Here is a 17,389-nt window from a genome sequence, read left to right as displayed (position 1 = left end):
TGAGCTGAGAGTACACCACTGCACTCCAGCCTGGGTGACAGAGTGAGACTCTGTCTAAGAAAAACAAAACAGAACAAAACATAATATTTGACTTCACAGGGCTGCTATGAGGATTAAATGAGGTAATGTATGAGGAACTAGTATATAAAGTATCAAATGATGTTAAAATCTCGGTTATGAGTTGTTGATGATATTATTTGGGGAAATGAAACCAACCTATTGAGCACACACCTAGGCTAAAAGATGGTGCCCATACTACAGGGATAAGGCATTGTTAAAAGTTTTAAAAGGTTTTTAGTTCCTTATTCATAACTTTTCTTGGGTTTGCATAAAGTTGACAAAACAAGATTGAATTTTTTATTATTTCATTTTTATCTTGTAATCAGAGTTGTTTTTGTTTAACTCCTGTTTTAAATCTTACATAGTTCTAAATCAGCTGTTTTTATTTTATTTTATTTATTTATTTTGTAGAGATGAGGTCTCACTATGTTGCCCAGGCTGGTCTCAAACTCCTGTGCTCAAGTGATCTGCCTGCCTTGATAGGATAAATCAGCTGTGAAAACAAAAGTACGGCCGAGCGTGGTGGCTCATGCCTGTAATCCCAGCACTTTGGGAGGCCAAGGCAGGCAGATCACCTGAGGTCAGGAGCTCAAGACCAGCCTGGCTAATGTGACGAAACCCCGTCTCTACTAAAAATACAAAACTTAGCCAGCATGGTGGCGTGTGCCTGTAATCCCAGCTACTTGGGAGGCTGAGATACCAGAATGGTTTGAACTGGGAGGCAGATATTGCAGTGAGCTGAGATCATGCCACTGCACTCCAACCTGGGCAACAAGGACGAAACTCCGTCTCAAAAAAAAATAAAGAAATAATAAATAAATATATTAAAAAAACAAAAGTACGGCCGGGCGCGGTGGCTCAAGCCTGTAATCCCAGCACTTTGGGAGGCCGAGACGGGCGGATCATGAGGTCAGGAGAGCGAGACCATCCTGGCTAACACGGTGAAACCCCGTCTCTACTAAAAATACAAGAAAACTAGCCGGGCGAGGTGGCGGGCCCCTGTAGTCCCACCTACTCTGGAGGCTGAGGCAGGAGAATGGCGTGAACCCAGGGGGGCGGAGCTTGCAGTGAGCCGAGATCGCGCTACTGCACTCCAGCCTGGGGCACAGAGTAAGACTCCGTCTCAAAAAAAAAAAAACACAAAAGTACAACCTGCAAAAATATTAGCATCCTTAATACATACAGCAGGAGGACAGGCTTCCATGTCTGTGGCACCATCTCCAATCATGATTATTTTCTTAAAATGAAATTTTTCCTTTAAAAGTTTAATCACTTTTCCTTTTCCACCAGATTCAGCTGTTGGCTGTGTCTCATCAAAACCTGCATATTCACCTTAAAAGAGCAATAAAAACAAGGTTAAAGACCCACAGAAGTATCTTACCAGTGACAGCTTTCTGCATAGATGATATCTTCACTTAAATGTCACTGAGAAGGCTAAAAATGGCCCTGGGTAAAGTCGCACAGCCTGGAGCTCCACACCTGTTCCTGGGAATAAACAAGCTTTACTTTTTCTCCTTTTATGATTATGATTATGATTATAGAAATGGGGTCTTGGCATGTTGCCCAGGTTGGTCTGGAACTCCTAGGCTCATGTGATTCTCCTGCCTCGGCCTCCCAAAGTGCTGGGATTACAGGTGTGAGCCACCACACCCAGCCAACCTTTGCTTTTAAATTACAAATATCAATTGTAGAGATGACCTCTATTAGGTCATAAATACCTAGGGGTGAATTTGTTGTATCCTTCAAGCTTCCAGTAATTCTCAAACTTTGTTGAGGTAGCAGAACACCATACAATAGTAATATATCAAATTAATTAATAATTTATTTATTTTTGAGACAGAGTCTCACTCTGTTGCCCAGGCTGGAGTGCAATGGCATGATCTCCGCTTACTGCAATATCCGCCTCCCAGGTTCAAACCATTCTCGTGTCTCAGCCTCCCAAGTAGCTGGGATTACAGGCGCATGCCACCATGCTGGCTAAGTTTTGTGTTTTTAGTAGAGATGGGGTTTTGCCATGTTGGCCAGGCTGGTCTCGAACTCCTGACCACAGATGATCAGCCTGCCTCGGCCTCCCAAAGTTCTGGGATTACAGGCATGAACCTCCGCACCCAGTCTTAATATATTAAATTTAAAATGTTAATATATTATGTCACCCAAGAGGAAATTCCAGCTTATTTTTGATCAATTATTTCTGTTGTTACAGTAATTACCACACTCATTCTTGACTTCTTTTTTCAATGATCTCTATCTCTAGACCACTCAAGAATGTTCTATTAACATGCGGTGGCTCATGCCTGTAATCCCAATACTTTGGGAGGCCGAGGCAGGTGGATCATCTGAGGCCAGGAGTTTGAGACCAGCCTGACAAACATGGTGAAACCCCGACTCTACTAAAAAAAATACAAAAATTAGCCAGGCGTGGTGGTGGGCACCTGTAATCCCAGCTACTCAGGAGGCCGAGGCAGGAGAATCGCTTGAACCCAGGTGGCAGAGGTCGCAGTGAGCCGAGATCGAGCCACTGTACTCCAGCTGGAGCAACAGAGTGAGACTCTGTCTCAAAAAAAAAAAAAAAATCACTATCAGTCACCCCTTGACATAACTGGAGATCTGAGATAATATAACAACTGTGGCAACGCTATGGACCAGAGAGGGGACAGGAGGCTTCCCCAAGGGCTGTAGTTCAGTAATCCGTTAACAAAAGTCTCCCTTTTAAAGTCTCTGTCTTGTTGTCTTTTTTTTTTTTCTTGCTTTTAAGACAGAGTCTCACTCTGTCACCCAGGCTGGAGTGAAGTGGCATGATCTCAGCTCACGCAGCTTCATGTGATTCTCCTGCCTCAGCTTCCTAAGTAGCTGGGACTACAGACATGTGCCACCACGCCCAGCTAATTTTTGTATTTTTTTTTTTAGCAGACTTGGGGTTTCACTGTGTTGGCCAGGCTGATCTTGAACTCCTGACCTCAAGTGATCCTCCCGCCTCAGGCTCCCAAAGTGCTGGGATTACAGGCGTGAGCCACCATGCCCAGCCAAGTCTCCTTCTTGAGTCTAAATTGCTTCAAATGCATAGAAGCTCCCATAAAGTTGAAATATAACATACAGCAAAGTCAGTCATAGGGGCTATGTAGGAATTAATGTTTCATGAAATGCAGACATTTATGTACAGACAGGTGATGTTATAGATAATAAAGCTAGGACAGGTGATGACCTAAGTCTATTTTGCTGAGCAAAGGGTACCAAAGGGCAAAAGACATCAATTAAGAGGACCATTCATCTCAATATTTAACTCTGATGTGACGGTTTAAGTTTCATTCCAACAGACATTACCCAGAATACTGAATAATAGAACTGCTAAGAAAGGGAATATGTTACCATTAACGTCTTACCGTTAAAGTAGAATTTCAGCCTATTGGCAAATACATTGGTTCCTGGGATATTGAGCTTTGAAGCAACATGCTCTACAATACTCCTAAAGCCACCAGATATTAGGAAAACCTGAACATTTCGCTCCTGTAGGCGACTTACCAGCTCCCTGCAAAAATAATATACAAAATACCAAACACTGAGTAATACAAAAAGAAAAAAAAAAAAAGGAAACATGAAGAGGGAACTAAGATATATTTTCTTCTCCTGAATGCATTTGCCCGAGGTATATTTGACAAGGTATATTGCCTGGGGAGTTAATGTTTTATATATGTTTTTCTTTTTCTTTTTTTTTTCTTTTTGAGATGGAGTCTCGCTCTGTTGCCCAGGCTGCAGTGCAATGGTGTGATCTCGGCTTACAGCATCCTCTGCCTCCAGGGTTCCAGCAATTATCCTCCCTCAGCCTCAAGGGTAACTGGGATTACAGGCACCCGCCACCACACCCAGCTACTTTATTTTATTTTATTTTATTTTATTTTATTTTTTTGAGACGGAGTCTTGCTCTGTCGCCCAGGCTGGAGTGCTGTGGCCGGATCTCAGCTCACTGCAAGCTCCGCCTCCCGGGTTCCCGCCATTCTCCTGCCTCAGCCTCCCGAGTAGCTGGGACTACAGGCGCCGGCCACCTCGCCCGGCTAGTTTTTTGTATTTTTTAGTAGAGACGGGGTTTCACCGTGTTAGCCAGGATGGTCTCAATCTCCTGACCTCGTGATCCGCCCGTCTCGGCCTCCCAAAGTGCTGGGATTACAGGCTTGAGCCACCGCGCCCGGCCTATTTTATTTTATTTTTTGAGATGGAGTCTCGCTCTGTCACCAGGCTGGAGTACAGTGGCGCGATCTCGGCTCACTGCAACCTCCGCCTACCAGATTCAAGCGATTCTCTTGCGTCAGCCTCCCAAGTAGCTGGGACAACAGACGCAGCCACCATGTCCAGCTATTTTTTGTATTTTAAATAGACACAGGGTTTCACCATGTTGGCCAGGATGGTCTCCATCTCTTGACCTTGTGGTCCGCCCGCCTCGGCCTCCCCAAGTGCTGAAGTGCGAGTCACCACGCGTGACCAACTTTTTTTGCATTTTTAGTAGAGATGGGGATTCACCATGTTGGCCAGGCTGGTCTTGAACTCCTGACCTCAGGTGATCTGCCCGCCTCAGCCTCCCAAAATGCTGGGATTACATGCATGCGCCACCACGCCCGGCCTTATATATGTTTTTCTAAATGCACTTAGAAATCAATGGGTAGAGTTTGGCTACTTCAGGAAACCATTCCAGAACTCTACTCTGTCCATGGACCCAGAAAAACACAAGATGAGGACAAACAAGGAAAACTTAGGTTTTCTGTGGAGAAAGAGGAAAGGCAGAAACAGACAGGACCACACAACCAGCCAGACAAGACCGTGTGTAAGTACCAAAAGAACCACACAGGCTACGCCTTTAAATCCAGCAATTTGGGAGGCCGAGGTAGAAAATCACTTGAGGCCAGGAGCTTGAGAACAGCCTGGGCAACATAGCAAGACCCCATCTCTACAAAAAATATTTTAAAGGCTGGGTATAGTGGTTCAAACCTATAATTCCAACATTTTGGGAGGCTGAGGTGGGAAAATTGATCATTTGAGCCCACAAGTTCAAGACCAGCCTGGTCAACATAGTGAGACCTTGTGTCTACAGAAAATTTAAAAAAAATAATTAGGCATGGTGGTCTACATCTGTAGTCCCAGCTACTTAGGAAGCTGAAGCAGGAGGATCCCTTGAGCCCAGAAGGTTGATGCTACAGTGAGCTGTATTCATGCCACTGCACTCCAGCCTGGGTGACAAAGCAAGACCCTGTGTCTCAAAAAAAAAATTTTTTTTTAATTAGCTGGGCATGGTGGCATGCACCTATAGTCCCCACTACTAAGGAGGCTAAGGTGGAAGGGCCACTTGACCCCAGGAGTTCAACGCTGCAGTGAGCCATGACTGTACTCCAACATGGGCAACAGAATGAGACGCTGACTCTAAAAAAAATAATAATAGGCCAGGTGCAGTGGCTCACAGCTATAATCCCAGCACTTTGGGAGGCCCAGGCAGGCGGATCACTTGAGGTCAAGAGTTCAAGACCAGCATGGCCAACATGGCGAAACCCATCTCTACTAAAAATACAAAAATTACCCAGGTGTGGTGGCGGGGACCTATAATCCCAGCTACTCAGGAGGCTGAGGCAGGAGAATTGCATGAACCTGGGAGGCAGAAGTTGCAGTGAGCTGAGATTGCACCACTGCACTCCAGCCTGAGTGACAGAGTGAGACTTCATCTTGAAAAAATAAATACAAATTTAAAAAATAATAATAAAATTAAAAAATAAAAATGAAAATAAATAAATCACCCAGAGGTCACTCTAAAGCAATAGTTAGATGCTCTCAGGAGAATGTGCCCCCCAACACTGGTGCTGAAATACACCTGGAGCAGGGGCTCCTCTTACCTTATGCCGGGGGTCAGGTGTGGGGGGTGCTCTGCTATGAGTCTCTGCACCTGCTCCCTGGAGGGCTGGATGAGGGCTAAGCGCTCTGTGAGAGCAGATTTGAAAGGCACTGCCCCGCCCATGGCTCGCCGTGTCCTAGGAGGGAGACCCAACAGTCAGGCCAGCCAGGTTCGATGTCTTCGAGGTTAATATGCCTTACTGCCCCAGGCCTGCACAACATCCACCAACAGGAAGATGCTACTAAGAGTCCCACTGTACAACAGACAGGCTTTGCTGCTATGAGAGCAAGGCCTTGGAATAAATTTTCGAAGGACTGCTTGAATATAACATTAACAGGCCGGGCGCAGTGGCTCACGCCTGTAATCCCAGCACTTGGGGAGGCTGAGGCGGGCGGATCACCTGAGGTTGGAAGTTCAAGACTAGCCAGACCAACATGGAGAGACACCGTGTCTACTAAAAATACAAAAGTAGCCGGGCATGGTGGCACACGCCTTTAATCCCAGCTACTCAGGAGGCAGAGGCAGGAGAATTGCTTGAACCCGGAGGTGGAGGTTGCGGTGAGCCGAGATCACGCCACTGCACTCCAGCCGGGGCAACAAGAGTGAAACTGTCTCAGAAAAAAAAGAAAAGAAAAAGAAAATAACATTAAAAGGCCAGTGTGCAGTGACTCATGCCTATAATTCCAAACACTTTGGGAAGCTGAGGTGGGCAGATCATCTGAAGCCAGGAGCTTGAGACCAGCCTGGCCAACATGGCAAAACCCCATCTCTACTAAAAAAATGCAAAAATTCGACGGGCCTGGGGGTGCGCGTCTGTAATCCCAGCTACTTGGGAGGCTGAGGCAGGAAAATTGCTGGAACCCGGGAGGCAAAGGTTGCAATGAGCCGAGATTGTGTCACTGTACTCCAGCCTGGGCGACAAAATGAGACTCCGTCTCGGGAAAAAAAAAAAATGACATAGTGCATGACTGGGGGACTGGGACTGCAGAGGGAGATGCCCAGCTGCAGGGCGGGAGGGGAGGAGGGAGGGAGGGAGGGACTCTGCTCCAGGATCCACTAAGAGACTCTGAACCTTTACAGGGAACCACTAAGGCCACACTTTAAACCATGACACAAAGCCACTGGACACCTGGGTCCTGCTCCCCAGGCCACCTTCTTTGGTTAGTGATGGTCATCATTCCCCTGATCAAGCTAAGAACATGTCTTATCCATGTTTGTTTGCTATAAATATTTATATAAACGAATGAATATGTCAAATTAAACTCTAAGGGATGAAAGAAAAAGCCTAGTGCTCATGTTCCATAGCCAGGGTCTAGCACTTCATCGAAAACAGTCACTCTTTAGAAAGTCTTTATCATTTCATAAAGTGGATAAATGCTATCCCTACATTTCTGACACCGCGTCCTCAACGCCACAGATTTTGGCTAGCTCATCGATTCCTTCTTCTCTAATGACCGTGCTGTCAACATCAAAACATACAGCATCTGCTGAGTAGAACAGCTTCCTTAGCTCTGAGTGGGAGACCATTGTTGGAAGAATTTTCCTTCTACAAGAAAAAAAGATAAGTGTATTTAAAGACATCAAATACAATTCTGAAAAGATCCCACCTTGCCTACTAAGCCAATCTAATTTGTGTCGAAGTCAGTGCAGGCCACATAAGAGTGTACTCACGGATTCATTTGTTTTTCCTTTTTGTTTACTTCCCACACTACACCAATTTCTTCTCTCTTCTTTTTTTTTTTTTTTGGTGGAGTCTTCGCCGTGCTCCCAGGCTGGAGTGCAGTGGCGTGATCTCGGCTCACTGCAAGCTCCGCCTCCCGGGTTCACGCCATTCTCCCGCCTCAGCCTCCCAAGTAGCTGAGACTATAGGCGCCCGCCACCACGCCCGGCTAGTTTTTTTTTTTTTTGTATTTTTAGTAGAGACGGGGTTTCACCATGTTAGCCAGGATAGTCTCGATCTCCTGACCTCGTGATCCACCCGCCTCGGCCTCCCAAAGTGCTGGGATTACAGGCTTGAGCCACCGCGCCCGGCCTATATATTTTTTTTTACCTAATTGTAGCAAGGAAGCAAGCATTAAAGCACAGGTGTGCATAAGGCTCTATGGGCATATAGGAAAAATGTTTTGCCTTATCGATGAAATAGGGCTTCAGACTGGACACAGTGGCTCATCCCTGTAATCCCAGCACTTTGGGAGGCTAAGGCAGGAGGAGGATTGCTTGAGGCCAGGAGTTCGAGACCAGTGTGGGCAACACAGAGAGATCAAGTCTCTACTAAAAATAATAATACAAAAAATTAGCTGGGTGTGGTGGTACACGCCTGTAATCCCAGCTACTTGGGACACTGAGGCAGGAGAATCACTTGAACCCAGGAGGTGGAGCTGCAGTGAGCTGAGATCGTGTCACTGCACTCCAGTATGGGCAACAGAGCAAGACCCTGACTCTAACTAAAAGGAAAAAAAAGACGGCTTCAAGGAGGCACAGGTATTTGAGCTGAATCTGACAGGTAAGTGGCCCTCTGAGTGGGTTGTCAAAGGGCAGGGCATCGATTTGGCAAGTGCTGTGAGGTGAGGAAGGGAGGTAGAGACAAGGAGAGAGGTTTGTGATGGCAGAGGGAGGAGCATGAGCAAACATAAGGAGGAGGAAGCAGATGACCTGCTGGAAGCTATCCGTGGCTTGGCCCAGGGGCCTGGCAGTGCATCAGGAGTTCAGACTAAGCGGGTCCTAGGGCCAGGCTAAGGAGTTTAGACTTTAACTTCCAGATACTGGGAAAGGCTTTAAGCCTCAGAAGAAAGGTCAGAGCTAAATATAACGGCTTAACATACACAACATGGCCAATGTAGAGGTGCTGGTTGAAGACGTGATCTGATTAAAGTCCAGGGAGAGGCTGGGTGTAGTGGCTCATGCCTGTAATCCCAGCACTCTGGGAGGCTGAGGCGGGAGGATCACATGAGGCCAGGAGTTCAAGACCAGCCTGGCCAACATGGCAAAACCCCAGCTGTACTAAAAAAAAATAAAAATTAGCCGGGCAGGATGGCGTGCACCTGTAGTCTCAGCTACTCAGGAGGCTGAGGCAGGAGAATCTCTTAAACCTGGGAGGTGGAGATTGCAGTGAGCCAAGATCACACCACTGCACCAGGATGGGGCCACAGAGTGAGACCCTGTCTCAAGAAAATAAAAAATCATAAAAATAAAGTCCAGGGAGAATAGAAAGAGGGAGAAGAGAAGAGCGCTAAGGACAGAGCCTGCAGGACCACCACCTTGACATCCTGACTTGAGTCTGGGAAGGAGAAGGGGAAAATGGTGAAGGTACAGGAAGAAACTCTGGGAGGCACACTGCTACAGAAGCTGCAGAGGACAGGGAGTCAAAACGAATTTTTATTTATTTACTTATTTTTTGAGACAAGTTCTCACTCTGTCACCCAGGCTGGAGTGCAGTGGTACAATCATGGCTCACTGCAGCCTCCAACTCCAGGGCTCAAGCGATCTTCCTGCCTCAGCCTCCCAAGTAGCTGGGACTACAGGTGCACGCCACTATGCTTGGCTAATTTTTAAATTTTTTTTTTGAAGAGATGGGGGTCTTGCTATGTTGCCCAGACTGGTCTTCAACTCCTGGACTCAAGCAATCCTCCCACCTAGGTCTCCCAAAGTGCTGGCATTACAGGCATGAGCCCCCATGCCTGGCCTTTATTTTTTATAAAATCTTTGGACTAGACTTAGGGCAAAAGGGATCCTCAAGATTGCCTAGACCAGCCTCCTATCAGAGACTAATATGTCAAATACAAGGCTACACAGATGATGTAAATAATCTATATTTAGAAAAGACTGTGGTTAAAAACAGACTCAAAGCAGCTGACCAACCCACTGCTCAACTGATTTCCAACCAATGCAGTTGGCAGAATAATGCCATTTAAAGTTGACCTGGGAAAAAAAATCTTTAAAGTCAGGGGTCAGCAAACTATGGCTTGTAGGCCAAATCTACCCTGCCACCTGGTTTTGTATGGCTCACAAGTAAGAACGATTTTTACATTTTATTTTACTTTACTTTTTTTGAGACAGGATCTCATTCTGTCACCCAGACTGGAGTGCAGTGGTGCCATCATAGCTCGCGGCAGCCTCAAACTCCTGGGCTCAAGTGATCCTTCCATCTTGGCCTCTAGAGTAGCTGGGACTACAGGTGTGAGCCACCATGCCCAGCTGATTTTTACATTTTAAACGGTTGAAAAAAAAATCAAAAGAAGAAGAATATTTTTTGACACGTAAAAACTAATGAAATTCAAATTTCAGGCTGGCTACAGTGGCTCACGCCTGTAATCCTAGCACTGTGGGAGGCTGAGGTGGGAGGATTACTTGAAGCCAGGAGTTCAACACCTATCTGGGCAACATACCAAGACTCCATCTCTACAAAAGTATTTTTATAATTAGCCAGGTGTAGTGGCACGCGCCTATAGACCTAGCTACTCAGGAGGGTGAGGCAGAAGGATTGCTTGAGCACAGGAGTTTGAGGCTGCAGTGAGCTACGACCATGAAATTCCACTCCAGCCTGGGTGACAGAGTGAGATGAGAGCCTGTCTCAAAAGTAATAATAATAAGTAAAAATGAAATTCAAATTTCAGTGTCTATTAATAAATCCTTTTTTTCTTTTTTCTGAGAAGGAGTTTCGCTCTGTCACCCAGGCTGCAGTGCAGTGGCACAATCTTGACTCACTGCAACCTCTGCCTCCCAGGTTTAAGTGATTCTCCTGCCTCAGCCTCCCAAGTAGCTGGGATTATAGGCACATGCCACCACGCCCAGCTAATTTTTGTATTTTTAGTAGAGATGGGGTTTCACCATGTTGGCCAGTCTGGTCTCGAACTCCTGACCTCAAATGATCCTCCTGCCTCAGCCTCCCAAAGAGCTGGGATTATAGGCATGAGCCACTGTACCCTACCAGAGCCACTGCACCCAGCCATTAACATAATGTCTTTATTACACACTTTATGTCCTCATGATCTGGCTCCCATGCCTATGTATTTTACCAACCTCATTCCCCACAAATATACATACACACACACACATTTTTACACACACACATTATTCACATGCACACGCACACACATACACAAACACACACTTTTTTAAATTTTGAGTTAGGGCCTTACTCTGTCACCAAGGCTGGAGTGCAGTGGTGCAATCTCAGCTCACTGCAACCTCTGCCTCCCTGGCTCAAGCGATTCTCCCACTTCAGCCTCCTGAGCATTTGGGACTACAGGCAGGCACGATGTCTGGCTAATTTTTTGTATTTTTAGTAGAGATGGTGTTTTGCCATGTTGCCCAGAGTGGTCTCAAACTTTTGGGCTAAAATGATCCATGCGACTCGGCCTCCCAAAGTGCTGGGACTACAGGCGTGAGCAATCGCGCCTGGTCAAACACACAATTTATGGCTCAAGGAATACTAAGGACTTTTTTTGGTTTTTTTTGAGACGGAGTCTTGCTCTGTCACGCAGGCTGGAGTATAGTGCAGTGGCACAATCTCGGCTCACTGCAACCTCCCCCTCCCAGGTTGAAGCAATTATCCTCCCTCAGCATCCTGAGTAGTTGAGACTACAGGTGCATGCCACCATATCCAGCTAATTTTTGTATTTTGAGTAGAGACAGGGTTTCACCATGTTGCCCAGGCTGGTCTTGAACTCCTGACCTCAGGCGATCCGCCTGTCTTGGCCTCCCAAAGTGCTGGGATTATAGGCATGAGCCACTGCACCCAGCCTATGTCATGTGTTTTTATTCCTCTACACCCTTTCAAATGTTGCTTCTCTGCCTGGAATCACCATATCCCCCATGTCATGAAGCAAGTCCTACTTCTTCATGGTGTAGATCAAGTGGCCTCCCCTATACCACATTATTTCCACCCCATCAACCCAGAAAATCAGTCAATCACTCCAGTTGAATTATCTTCTATCACTGCACCCAGCACTCAATAGGTGTTAGTTAAATATTTCATGAATTAAATATTTTATGAATTAAATAGAGTGGAACCTAAGCAGTTATTAAGAACTGAACAAGGGGTTGGCTGCAGTGGCTCACACTTGTAATCCCAGCACTTTGGGAGGCCGAGGCAGGAGGATCACTTGAGGTCAGGAGTTCGAGACCAGCCTGGCCAACATGGTGAAACCCCATCTCTACTAAAAATACAAAAATTAGCCAGGCATGGTGGCAGGCACCTGTAATCCAAGCTACTTGGGAAGCAGAGGCGGGAGAATCACTTGAATACAGGAGAATCTCTTGAACCTGGGAGGTAGAGAGGTGGAGACTGCATTGAGCCGAGATCGCACCACTGCACCACTGCACTGCACTGCAGCCTGGGCGACAGACCGAGACTCCATTTCAAAAAAAAACTCAACAAGGGCCAGCATGGTGGCTGACACCTGTAATCCCAGGACTTTGGGAGGCCAAGACAGGTGGATTGCTTAAGGCTAGGAGTTTGAGACCAGCCTGGCCAATATGGTGAAACCCTGTCTCTATTAAAAAAAAAAAAAAAAAAAAGATAAAAAATAAAAAGAAACCAGTCATTTGGCTTTGGTCCAGCAGGAATCAAGCTAATTCATACTACATGACCAGGCAGGGTCGCTGTAAAGACCTTGAAGTCAGCAGATCTATCGGCAGAGAAGCAGCACTTACTGTAGCATAATTCCACTAAGAATGGAGAATGAACCATAGGTGAGTGAAGAGGTAGCCAGAAACAGACAAATGGTTTAAGAGGAGCTAAAATAAATGGGATAAGCTAAAGGACTTTTTAAGAAGGTACATGAGAAGGCCGGGTGCTGTGGCTCATGCCTATAATCCCAGCACTTTGGGAGGCTGAGCTGGGTGGATCACCTCAGGTCGAGAGTTTGAGACCAGCCTGACCAACAGGGAGAAACCCCGTCTCTACTAAAAATACAAAATTAGCTGGATGTGGTGCCACATGCCTGTCATCCCAGCTACTCAGGAGGCTGAGGCAAGAGAATCACTTGAACCTGGGAGGTAAAGGTTGCGGTGAGCCGAGCTTGCACTATTGCACTCCAGCCTGGGCAACAAGAGTGAAACTCTGTCTCCAAAAAAAAAAAAAGAAGATGCATGAGGCAAATGAGGCAACACACCATAACTAAGAATGGGCAATGCTCCTGAGAACGACTGACGGGCACCAGAACCTCAAAGCCAGTCCCCAGGAACCCTGACACAAGACCCAAAGAGGAATGCATAATGCATGGGCGCCATCCTCAAGAGGCTTCCAGTCTTGTCGAAATGATCAGACAAATAATTACTGGTCATGTCTGAAAAACCAGTGACTTTGGCCAGGAGCGGTGGCTCACACCTGTAATCCCAGCACTTTGGGAGGCCAAGGCGGGTGAATCACGAGGTCAGAAGTTTGAGACCAGCCTGGCCAACATGGTGAAACTCCATCTCTACTAAAAGTACAAAAATTAGTCGGGCGCCTCTAATTCCAGCCACTTAGGAGGCCAAGCCAGGAGAATCGCTTGAACCCGGGAAGCGGAGGTTGCAGTGAGCTGAGATCCCACCACTGCACTCTAGCCTGGGCAACAAGAGCAAGACTCCATCTGGAAAAAAAAAAAAAAAAAGGCAAACCAGGTACTTGAACCTCTTTCCAACCAATGACACTTTAATGAGATTGGCTGGGCACAGTGGCTCACACTTGTAATAATCCCAGCAGGATCATTTGAACCCAGGAGTTTGAGATCAGTTCTTGAGAACATAGCAAGATTCCTTCTCTTTTAAAAAAAAAAAAGAAAAAGAAAAATTGGTGGGGCATGGTGGTGCACGCCTGTGGTCCCAGATACTCAAGAGCCTGAGGCGGGAGGATGGCTTGAGCCCAGGAGTTCAAGGGTGCAGTGAGCCGGGATCAGGCCACAGCACTCCAGCTTGGGTGACAGAGTGAGACATCGTCTCAGAAAAAAAGCAAGACCATCAGCCTTGAGTTTGAAAGGAAATGTACATTTCCTCCACTAAAAGTTAGAACTGATTTACACATCCCCAGCTGACCACTAGGCCTGATATACAGCTCAGAATTGTTGACACCTGCCTTCTGGGTTGTAATGTGGTCCCAAGGAGAAAACAGAATATTTTTGGCTTTTTTTCAAGACAAGGTCTCACTCTGTCGCCCACACTGGAGTGCCAATGGTATAATCATAGCTCACTGTGGCCTCAACCTCCTAGGCTGAAGTGATCCTCCCCCCTCAGCCTCCTGAGTAGCAGAGACTACAGGCACACACCACCACACCCAGCTAAGTTATTATTATTAATATTTTTGTAGAGATGAGGTCTCACTATGTTACCCAGGCTGGTCTTGAATTCCTGGCCTCAAACGATCCTCCCATCCTGGCTCCCAAAGTGCTAGGATTATAAGCATGAGCCACAGTGCTGGCCAAAATAGAACATTAGAGACACACTTTACATTGAATTTACTTGGAAGGCTGATTCTTTTTCCACACCCTCCCTAAGACAGCGAGCTGGATTTTAGGACCTTAACTCTGCCCCTGAAATGGTCAGGCCAGGGGAGATGGCCTTTACCTTTTGGATTACAAGAGTATCAACTCCCTCCCTGCTTGATTGAGCAGCAGAGCAAACTTGGCCACAGCTCCTTTTAGCTCTTCCCATCCTGCTCTGGAAAATGCTGTACCTCCCTGTACACTTCTGATTTCCTCCTTTTTTATTTTTATTTTTACTTTTTTTGAGATGGGGTCTCACTCTGTTGCCCAGGCTGGAGTGCAGTGATGTGATCTCGGCTCACTGCAACCTCCGCCTCTTGGGTTCAAACGATTCTCCTGCCTCCCGAGTAGCTGGGATTACAGGCGCCTGCCACCACGCCTGGCTAATTCTTTTGTATTTTTTAGTAGAGACAGGGTTTCACCATGTTGGTCAGGCCAGTCTCAAATTCCTGACCTCAAGTGATCCACCTGCCTCAGCCTCCCAAAGTGTAGGAATGACAGGTGTGAGCCACCACGCCTGGCCAATTTCCTCCTCTTTTCATTGTCTCTACCAGGAGTGACTCGCAATCCATGTATATTTAAAATTCTCGTGGCTATAGAGGAAAAAAATCTGCTGAGTAAGGTCAGTTGCTTCAAAGTAAATTGTGTACATCAGAATTCCACACACAGAAAAATCATTGCCGGAGAATGGACTCTGGATTCTTCATATTTGGCTCTAACAGGGAGGGAGAGGGCAGGGCCAGGGGTAGAAGACATGCCGGTGGGAAGGTCTATTCTCAGATTCTCAGACACAGCGGCTCCCAGGCCTCATCCGGACCACTGTCTTCTGCAGCTCAGAACAGAACTTCTGCCTGGCTGGCCCCAGCTACTTCATCTGGGGCAAGCAAAGGACCAACGGATTTAAAAACAAAACAAAACAAAAAAGGCACTGCTGACAAGGCCTTCTTGCCCCTAGTTCCAAAGTACAAAAGCAAGTTTTCCTGCAGGACCAGGCCTCGGAGGCCTGATTTTGGATAAGAGGAAAAAAGCTCCTCGCCCAAACAAACGCTTTCCAACTTCTCAATCTCTGTATCTTTCAACAGGCTTCTAAGATCACCTTACTTCCTTCACCTTGTTAGGACTGACCTCTTACCTTCACCTGTGTAAGGAAAAATTAAAAGCCTGTACAGAGGTTGTGAAGGTCACACACAATTGCGAGAACCAAGCTTATTTGCTTTGGTAATAGGGATAAATTTGTTCAGGTTCCCGGGCATTGAAAGAATACACAGTATAGCCGGGCATGGTGGCACGTGCGTGTAATTCCAGCTACTGGGGAGGCTAAGGCAGGAGAATTGCTTGAACCTGGGAGGCAGAGGTTGCAGTGAGCCGAGATTGTGCCACACTGCACTCCAGCCTGGGCGACAGAGCGAGACTCCGTCTCAAAAAAAAAAAAAAGAGTACACAGTAGATTTTGAAAAGCTTCTGAATCAGAGGAGAGTCAAACAGGGAACTCCCTATAACAAGGGCTGGGATCCTCAGCACATGCACTTACACTATATTTTATTTTATCTTTTGTTTAGAGATGGAGTCTTGCTCTGTCACCCAAGCTGGAGTGCAGTGGTGTGATTTCGGCTCACTGCACTCTCTGCCTCCCGGGTTCAAGTGATTCTCATGCCTCAGCCTCCCGAATAGCTGGGATCAGAAGTGTGTGCCACCACACCCAGGTAATTTTTGTATTTTTGGTACAGACCGGGTTTCACCATGTTGGGCAGGCTAGTCTCGAACTCCTGACCTCAGGTGATCTGCTCACCTCGGCCTCCTAAAGTGCGAGGATTACAGGTGTGAGCCACCATGCCCGGCCTTATGCTATATTTTATGATTAAAAAAAAAAAAAAAAGCCAGCGCAGCCATAAAAAAGAATGACATCATGTCCTTTGCTGCAACATAGATATATCTGGAGGCCATTATCCTAAGTGAAATTAGCTCAGGAACAGAAAACCAAATACCACATGTTCTCACTTAAAAGTGGGAGCTAAACTGGGTACATGTGGATACAAAGACGGGAAAAACACAGTAATGGCCACGTGCAGTGGCTCACACCTGTAATCCCAGCACTTTGGGAGGCCGAGGCGGGCAACTCACTTGAGATCAGGAGTTCGAGACCAGCATGGCCAACATGGTGAAACCCTGTCCCTACTAAACATACAAAAATTAGCCAGGCATGGTGGTGGGCACCTGTAATCCCAGCTACTCAGGAGGCTGAGGCAGGAGAATCACTTGACCCCAGGAGGTGGAGGTTGCAGTGAGCTAAGATCACACCATTGTGTTCCAGTCTGGGCGACAGAGCGAGACTGTGTAAAAACAAAAAACAAACAAAAAAAAGGATACTGAGGACTACAAGAAGGCAGCGGAAGGAGGGCAAAGACTGAGAAACTACCTACTGGGTACCGTGCTCAAACCCTGGGTGAGGGGATCAATCATACCCCAAACCTCAGCATCATGTGATATACCCATGTAACAAACCTGCACATGTACTCCTTGAAGCTAAAATAAAAGCTGAAATGATATGTAATGTAACCAGCTATTCTGGGAAGCTGAGATCTTCTGCATGCCACATAGTTGACATCAATTTTTAAAATTCAGGTGATGAGTAAATGCCGGCCGGGCGCGGTGGCTCACGCCTGTAATCCCAGCACTTTGGGAGGCCGAGGCAGATGGATGACCTGAGGTCGGGAGTTCAAGACCAGCCTGGCCGACATGGCGAAACCCTGTCTCTACTAAACATATAAAAATTAATCAGGTGTGGTGGCCCGCACCTGTAATCCCAGCTACTCAGGAGGCTGAGACAGGAGAATCACTTGAACCCAGGAGGTGGAGGTTGCAGTAAGCCAAGATCGCACCACTGCACTCCAGCCCAGGTGACAGAGCAAGACTCTGTCTCAAAAAAGAGTGAACTGCTAGCAGATAGACAAACGTTTAACAGTTCAATGCATAAAAACATTCCAATGACAGCAAAAAA

The 17,389-nt window shown here is 46.6% G+C and overlaps 1 protein-coding gene across 4 annotated transcripts in view; it reads right to left on the bottom strand.

Annotated features, from left to right (window-relative positions):
- The window catches only part of PSPH (phosphoserine phosphatase), a 42,876-nt gene that overhangs the window by 3,751 nt on the left and 21,736 nt on the right, over positions 1-17,389 (bottom strand). For 3 of the 4 annotated variants that reach the window (XM_003895954.5, XM_009202910.4, XM_009202912.4), the window contains 4 exons: positions 7,317-7,475; positions 5,931-6,065; positions 3,441-3,586; positions 1,244-1,392 (listed from right to left, as the gene is read on the bottom strand). In XM_003895954.5, the coding sequence (XP_003896003.1) occupies positions 1,244-1,392; positions 3,441-3,586; positions 5,931-6,065; positions 7,317-7,456 (570 nt within the window). In that variant the 5' untranslated portion in view covers positions 7,457-7,475. The remainder of the gene's footprint in view (positions 1-1,243; positions 1,393-3,440; positions 3,587-5,930; positions 6,066-7,316; positions 7,476-17,389) is intronic. The other variant, XM_009202913.4, reaches the window with a different exon arrangement.

This window comes from Papio anubis, chromosome 4, assembly GCF_008728515.1.
Source record: "Papio anubis isolate 15944 chromosome 4, Panubis1.0, whole genome shotgun sequence".
Taxonomy (NCBI): domain Eukaryota; kingdom Metazoa; phylum Chordata; class Mammalia; order Primates; family Cercopithecidae; genus Papio; species Papio anubis.
The sequence above is the reverse complement of the archived record's forward strand: the minus strand, read 5'-3'. Positions and strand labels throughout refer to the sequence as shown.